This window comes from Silurus aristotelis (assembly GCF_946808225.1).
Source record: "Silurus aristotelis genome assembly, chromosome: 11".
NCBI classification, from domain to species: Eukaryota; Metazoa; Chordata; class Actinopteri; order Siluriformes; family Siluridae; genus Silurus; species Silurus aristotelis.
In genome coordinates this window covers 11,557,293-11,565,701 of record NC_139584.1, presented here as the reverse complement: position 1 = coordinate 11,565,701, position 8,409 = coordinate 11,557,293, and the positions used below count along the sequence as shown (strand labels likewise).

At 38.4% G+C, this 8,409-nt stretch overlaps 1 protein-coding gene across 1 annotated transcript in view; it reads left to right on the top strand.

Moving 5' to 3' along the window:
* The first annotated feature begins 597 nt into the window (after nucleotides 1-597).
* agbl4 (AGBL carboxypeptidase 4) overlaps nucleotides 598-8,409 on the top strand; it is a 320,509-nt gene continuing 312,697 nt past the window's right edge. The window contains exons 1-2 of the mRNA XM_083555525.1: nucleotides 598-837; nucleotides 3,586-3,708. Coding sequence (XP_083411651.1) covers nucleotides 807-837; nucleotides 3,586-3,708 — 154 coding nt within the window. The 5' untranslated portion in view covers nucleotides 598-806. The remainder of the gene's footprint in view (nucleotides 838-3,585; nucleotides 3,709-8,409) is intronic.

Here is an 8,409-nt window from a genome sequence, read left to right as displayed (position 1 = left end):
ATTAAAACCACCAGCCTAATATTGTTTACATCCCCCTTGTGCCCCTAACCTGCTCCTTTCCCTCCACGTGACACACCAAACGTTCATTTGCTGCCTAATATACTTGACACCAACACACCAAGACATCTTTAATATCATGCATCTCCCAGTGGGAGTGATGTATACAATTGTATAGGAACCACATATAGCAGGAAAGATCAGGTGTCCCAATACTTTTTTTTTTTTTTTTTTTTACAAATAGTGCACTTTTTGACAGCTCATACAGGTGACACAGAGTGATCATTTTATTCACTTCACCTCTCAGTGGTTTTAATGTCGTAGCTAATGGGTGTTTAATCCACATTATAATATTATTAAGGATAAAAGAGCCCTGCTATACAGTAGATGCAGTTTGATTAAAAATCCTTTGCACAGGAATGAAGTTGTATTACTGAACCCGGAGTGCATGGCACAGACAGGTGGTCACGTGACTGTAGCATCCCGGTGTACTCCGGTACAGTCTATGGGTAAAGTGCATTAATGCATATCTTTTTCTTTTTCTTTTGCAGCTCAACGTATTCGGTATTTCCTTCTGTAGGAAACAGCTTTGGATCTTGCTGAGAGACATCCGCGGAGCTGGGGGAGCTAACGGGCCTAGCGCTCGCGCGCACCCTTTTTTTATTTTTTTGACAGCGCGTCTGACGTCAGCGGCTCGAGCTCTCTCTCCTCTCCGCGGCTCCCGCCCGGACGTGTTGTCTTGGCAACGCGCGTGCGGCGTCGGCGTTACCTGGCGGCTGGTGGAGAAGCGGAAAAAAAACCCCAGGAAGATGGAGGAGAAGGTTGGAGAGCCCGACACCGGTGTGTAAAACACTAAGCAGCGTCTCTACCTTATACCTTTTGAACAAGCGACACGCACAATACCGAATGGCATGAGAGCGCACGAGCGAGGTGCTGCTGCTTATAATTAAGGATAATAACGGTGTAATGTTGTGCTAACGTTAGCCACGCTTGCTAACGCTAACCCAGGAACAGAGTCAGGCTAGTCGGCGTCTCTGTGATGGTGACACTGTAATTACCGCTGTTATAAGCCTGGTGGTTAGTGTCTCAATGTTGTGCGCTTTGGATGTAACCGTAGTTTGATATATAATTATTCCCAAATTCTGTCTAATTAATAAAGAAAAGGATTTCCTTCTCTTGTGTTTTACTTCCTAAATAACCAGTGTGTACTTGAATGGCAGAACGCTAATGGATCCAGACGTGTTAATAAACGGATTTAATAATATTTTGGACGAATTAACAGATAAAAATATATATATATATTTTAAGGCAATGTGACTGTATTCAATGCGTTGTAATGCAAAAGCCCGAGAGTGTGATGTGAGTGATGAAGCTGTCAGAGGGTGATTCCTGTGCAAGTCCTGATTATAGCGATATTGTTTGAATGAAGTCGGATTGACTCCAGAAGCAGAGGAAACACACAGGCAGTGTAACCGGAAGTCAGCTGCTGTGAGACAGTGTTTGGGCTTTGCGGAATGGCGGGGAATTTGAATGCGCGTCTCACGCGCCGTCAAACGTCATCACGTCCCGGCTTTAGGCACAGAAGAAGAGTGACTGCAAACCTGAGAGAGAGAGAGAGAGAGAGAGAGAGAAAGAGAGAAAAGAGGAAGGGGGATCTTATACTATGAGAGAGAGAGAGAGAGAGAGAGAGAGAGAGAGGAGGAAATAGGGGGTAAAGGAGAGAGGGAATCTTATACTATAAAAGAGAGAGAGAGAGAGAGAGAGAGAGAGAGAGAGAGAGAGAGAGAGAGAAAGGAGGAATCTTATACTCTGGGAGAGAGAGAAAAAAAGAATCTTATATTATGAGAGAAAGAGAGATGGAGAGAGGCAGAACGAGGAAGAGAGGAGGAGAGGGAGAGGAAGAAAAGGGGAATCTTATACCGTGGGAGAGAGAGAGAGGTAGAGAAGGAGAGGAGTAAAGAGAGAGGGAGAGAAGGGGAGAAGGTCTCATACTATGGGAGAGAGAGAAAGAGAGAGGGGGAATCTTATAATGTGGGAGAAAGAGAGAGAGAGAGAGAGAAAGAGAGAGAGAGAGAGAGAGAAGGAGAGAATCTTATACTATAACTTACACTAAAAAGGGAAATGGTTTATGGATGTTTTTTCTTAATATAATTTTTTTCTTGCTGAACATTAAAGGCTGCTGTTCTTTGATTTGGTGGAAAGCTGGATGATGTCGCTCAATGGATAAGATCTAGGTCTTCTGATTGGAAGGCCATGGGTTTAAATTCCAGCACCACCATGCTGCCACTGCTCTTGGGCTCTTGAACAAGGCCCCTTAAGCCTTAATTGTTCAGCTGTATAAGTGAGATACCTGCACATCGCTCTGATGGGGCATCTGCCTTAAATGCATATGATGTATTCCTTTTGAAACAGTATCTTCTAGTTGCAAAGTTCTATCAGAACTAATGATACCTGATTAGTGGCTAAAAGGAAGTGTATGCGTGTTCCCTTTCTGTTCAACGTTTAATTTCAAACTTGCGTATATCAGGCAAACGAGTGTCCTCTGGGGCGGCTGGTCACCCTTAGTGTTTGTTTATTGACCTGTTTTTTGATTACTGTGCAAACACTGGATCGTGCCTGAAGAAGAAAATAAACAGATTAGATGCACACAACAGAATGTTTTAGTTTGGTCTTTTATCCTACGCCTTCTTCTAGCTGTTTAAGGATTCTGGGAACTTTCATGTCTTTCTAAGTCAGATATACTTAGAGGTATATCTTCTTTAAAGTCAGACATGAGCCAAAGAAGCAGCGTGCTGTTACAACTCTTTCACCCGGTGCTCAGTAGGTGTGAGACCCACTCATGTACATCATCACTTTATTTTTTAATTATTATTATTATTTCTGTATTATTTATATTATTATCTTTTGTAATACTAAAACACTTTCCATTTAGTCAATTTAGCAAACTAATAAATATAACAGGTTTTGTTGGAATTGTCACTATAGTAAATAAAAAATGTTTTTTATTATTAGGATACCTTTACAAGACATTCTGTTCTGTGCCCACCTTCTAGTTTTGCTACTTTCACTGAAGTAGAATTTCTTTGTATAGCATTGTGTTAAGTTTTCTCATAACATGTAAATCACAACACACGCCGTCCTCTCGTTTCATTTTTCTCAAATAAAACAATGTTGCTTTATTATCAAATTGTTTGAGGTTTTTTTTTTTTTCCAAAAGATTTAAGATCATTTCAAAAAGTAAAAGAATTCAGTGTACACTTTCCTGTATGAATCATTCTAAAACTAGGGCTGCACAGGGCCTTTAAAAAGTTTCAATACAATCCTGATATCAGAGCCACGGATCGAATCTGAATCTTATATCTTATAAAAAATATTCTTGACGTTCTTAAAACCAAAAAAAATAAACACATCCTCTGGTCACATGCATCATCTGTTTTGTGACAGTGACACACTGTGACACAGTGATTCACATTCAATTTGTCAAATGATATTTTCAGGTTCGGATGAGTTGAATCTGTTCTGCATTCTGAAGCGTCGTCTGTGATTCTATTTGGCAAATGTTGAGCTTTTTTGCTGTGTGATTTACAGGTAGTGAGACAGGAGGAGATGATGCCTTGCTAGGGAATGTGAGCAAACTGACTGTCACTCCTCCAGGACACACAGGAGCGGCTCGGAAAGGACACCTTGTCTTTGATGCCTGCTTTGAGAGTGGTGAGTAGGCTGAATATTTAGAGCTCACTGTCCCAGGGTTCAGTTTCTTCTCCTTACTCCGTCTATGCAGCACATCACTAATGCTAAATTGAGATTATTTTTCCTGCAGAGAAAAAACTCTTCCACCAGGCATAACGGAATAATCTTATTTGTTCGAATAAAATATAAATTGGATTCCTAGCCTGAATTTGAGAAAAGCTAATTATATATGAGGCCATAAACATGTGTTTCAGGTGTAAATTTATTATGATTTTTTTTAAGTGCAGGACAGTTAAAAATCGAAATAATTCTTGTCATCATTGATTTAGAAATACACTATGAATATTTCTGCCTGTTTTGTTCTCTTTTTGCCAAATGCCCAAAGTACACTATCATTCTATATTCATAATTATAATCCCAATATACTATGCTTTCTTAAGGTTTAAGTGTATAGTCAGACCTGAAGAACGAATGACGGCGTTAGAAGGTAATATTAGGTCTACATACTGTCAAATCTGTATGATTACAAATATTAGCCCTTCTGTTGTGTACAAGTGAATTGCTATGTGGTGTGAGAGATTTGTCAATCTGAGCTATGCTTTTACAGTCTAATTATTTCCTTTCATACAGAAGGAGGTGGTTAAAAAAACCCAGCGTAAAACACAAAACAACGTAAAGCCTGTTGCAAAAAGTGGCTGCTCTTTTACCTTGTCTGTCCACGTGTTGAAAGCTGTAATTAAACAGTACTGTAATATTTTGAAGAATGCTTTGAGTAAATGGCCTTTGTTTGGCTCTTTTTTAGTAAGGGCAGAATGAATGGCGGCATAATGAAAATAAAGTGCTTTTTCTGCGACAAGGTCAAGTGGGCAGCTGAGAGCGGCTCCAGGCTGGATTGACAGTGAATCAGTAGGGCTCTGGAACAGACACAATATCATTCTCTGCTGGGAGATTAGGTTCAGGGACTCCAGCAGATGAGACTCAGCTTTCATATTCTTGACAGGCAACCAATTCACTCCACCGCAGGGCTGAGGCTCACCACTGCCCCTAGCCTCCCTGTGGGAGAGCTTTTTAAAGGATTTCTGCACTTTTGGAAATGTTCTATATCAATGCAATTTCAGGATAGGCTAGTCTTTTTTTTTTGTCTTATCAGCTTGTAACTTCTTTTTTCCCAGAGAAAAGTTGATAGTGTACAATTCCGGAGGTCATGATTGAAAAATTTCAATCGGATGAAATACAAAAGCAGTGCGTAACAACACAATACGATGCTAGTGTAGTTATTCTGTGTAACAGAAATGTGAATATTTGCAGTAGCGCTTGATGCGCGGCTGTCGAACACTGTACCGGAGAGAGACCCAGTGCTACTGCAAACTTTTTTTTGCTGGATTCTGGAGGCCGACTTTGCTGTAAACCACTGTGCCATGCGTTATGTCATAATTTTTTTGTGGGCAGCGAAGGGCACTGACAAAAGAAAAAGGAATATGATCAACATAAATTTACCGAGCCCGAGTCAATATAAATAAATCATCAGGGGAATTTATATGTTTCTCAGTTTTTTCCCTGAAGTATGGCTCTGAGGGCCAGCGACATTGATTAATGAGCATCGAGCGACCAGGCAAAGATCAGCTAACATATATGATATTACCCACACTTCTCTGGCTAGGGAAATTCTCCTGAATGATTAATGGAATTGATATTAATCTCTTTCCAGTAAATGCATTACCCAAGTTGGAAAAGAGAGAGGAATTGATATTACTGTGCTAATGTCAAATTAATGTCCTGTCGCTGTTTCAGCAAAGCAACACGTTAAACAACGTTAGCTGCTTACACGCTGATAAAGGAGAAGTGACGTTCCGGTAGTACAAAACGCTGCTGTTGGTGTTAAACGTTATTGAGTTCTGAGCTCCAATGTCACTGAAAGGACATAACACAGAGGAACGTTATGGAAATATGAAAGCCCTAGATATGACAGTTAATTACTCATCCTTTACAGAGAGAATGTTCGCAGGCAAAACGTTTGTAACTAACTTGTGCGATAACTTTTCATTGTTTGCTGAATGTAAAGGGGAAAATAAGTGAAATAAACAGGATAAAATAATGAACGAAATGCAGTTTATTGTAGATTGTTAGACAATTGAGGAAATTAGAAGAATTTCAGATGCATCTAGAAGAAGCAGAAGTAAATGTAATTCGTTACTGTACTTAAGAAGCCTTTTCGCATGTCTGTAGTATGAAGTATTTCCATTTGGGGAGACTTTCACTTTAACATTACTACATTTCAAAGTCAAACAAAGTGCAAGCCACCAATCAGTGTCGAGCGCGTGTTGTGTTTTAAACTTGTTTTGATTTGCTGCTTGGTGGTATCTACGTACACATAACATACAGTTCAGCATCGGTTCAACATTTTAAAAGTAATAAATGATGGAAGAATCTCCTGAATCTAACTCACCACAACACCCACATTTTTTTGATGCAGTAAAAAGGAGGATTTTGGGCTCATGATAATTTTTATATATATCAATCAGTGTTTGACTCATTAATATCATTCCATTAATAGATTAGTGTGCTCTGAGTAACATTAAAGTCTTTTTACATAAACTGCATTGATTAAGCAAAGAGTCTTGTGACATTAATGATAATAGGAACATTATAGCCGCAATAAATAATAGTACTTTGTATACTTAAGTGCATTTGAAGGCAAATCCTTTTGTACTTTTACTCAAGTGAGCATTTTTTCTTTAACTGCAGTCAAATCATACCAGTGCATCTCTACTTTAACTCAAGTACAGGGTTTATGTACGTCGATCACCACTGCTTGCAGCCAAGCCTATTTTTTTGGTCTCAGTTCCATGTTTAAAACCTGCAAGATGGCAAGTTAAAATATCTCATGTATTAAAGATCATTTTTTGTGTTGTATTTTAAAGGTGTGACGCGAGTTACACATACTTTCTCACTGCAAGCTTAATTTATTGCTGAGTGAGGCACAGGAATTTAAGCAGATGTATTTATTTGACTCGAAACGATCATTCATCTTGCATCCTGCTGCCAGTACAGCTGTTTTTACTCTTTTTTTTTTCCAGGATAACTCCCAAGGTTTTGCTTTATAAAAAAAAGTGAATTCAGAGAAATAGCTCATATCTTCGGTATCCAGGTAATAAATTCTAATTGGTTTATTAAAACAGTGCACGGTAATATAAAGTGTTTACTGAAGGTATAAAACACCTAATTTACATTTAGATGAGATATAACTCACATTCTCGTCAGCTGTATGCAGATTAGGGCAGTAGTATATCTTTTGCGAGACAGTTGAGCCTCCAGGTTTTTGTGTCACTCGAAGAAAAGAACTCTTTCACGCTCGTTCTCTTTCTCTCTTTCTCCCACTCACTCTTCTGCTCTGTTTTTTATAGGACTTAAGAAAACGACCCCCATTATGCACAGGTTGATAGTAGAAAAACATAATGAATATTTCCTGAAGGCATCATTAAAGTGCTTTTGATGGCTCTTGGTGTATATGGTGGAATTAGATACATTGTGGGAATTTCTACAGTGTCTTGAATGCAAATGAGATTTAAGGGGCTCTAATTAGTGTTTTCATACTGAAATACAGTTTTTTTTTTAGATTATTTATATTGTATTAATTATAATACTCTTTACTCGTTTTCTGTAGGCATGCACTAGTAAGGGGATGCTTGTTTATCTACTTTTACTACTATGTCAACTTAGCAGATGTACCTAAGTGTTCGGCTGCAACTATAATCCGGTGGTTATTTTTCTAACAATTTAGAAATAATCAAAGGATTAGTTCCTGTTCCAGTGACAATAAATAATTGTTTATCTTGGAGATAATTGGACTGACTGAGATAATTGGACCAACTGAGATAATTGGACAGACACATCATTCTATATGGTTCAAAGAAACATTCGAGTGCTGATGTGATCAGCTTCAGTCTGCTGTATTCCACCCCAATAATATAGACAGCTACTACATTACCATATAACAAACTTAACTGTACCATTGTATTATTTCTAGGGTTGATGTTAAATATTAAATTAAAGAAATTAGTATTTTAGTCACAGCACACTAAAGCATACTAGATTAATAATGTGATCTGATGAAAGACTTCATAATATCATCTTCCTGTAGAGATGCTGTATGCATTGTAAATAGTTCAGGGTTTTTACAAGTGAGCTGCTTGTTTTGTTTCCCTCAGCAGCCTCTGGAGCTTTTATTACATTAGTGTAGGTGTTACTCACAAGAGTGAACACTGGAAACTGCTCCACATATTTGTGTTTCATCATATGGGTGAAACACAATGAGTAAAATCCAGTGTGCATGTGTGTATATTATAGAATTGAAACACTTCATGAATCTGTATTTAAAAAGGCAAATAACACAAATTGCCCAACAGTGATAAAAAAAAAAAAAAAGAGAAATTTGTGTGAAAAAAAAAAAGGTTTTGTCAAGTCAAGTCAAGAAGCTTTTATTGTCATTTTTACTATACACAGTGGTACACAGTACACAGTAAAAACAAGACAACGTTCCTCCAGAACCCTGGTGCTACACTAAACAACATAGAGCTACAACACACAACATAAAGCTACATTACATAAAGGTGACGCTGATGATACGTTTGATGAACATAAGAGCTGGACAGTAGGCCGTCTCTGAGTTATTGATAATGTACATGAATACCTTGCTTTAGTTTTCTTTTTCAAACTGCCAGT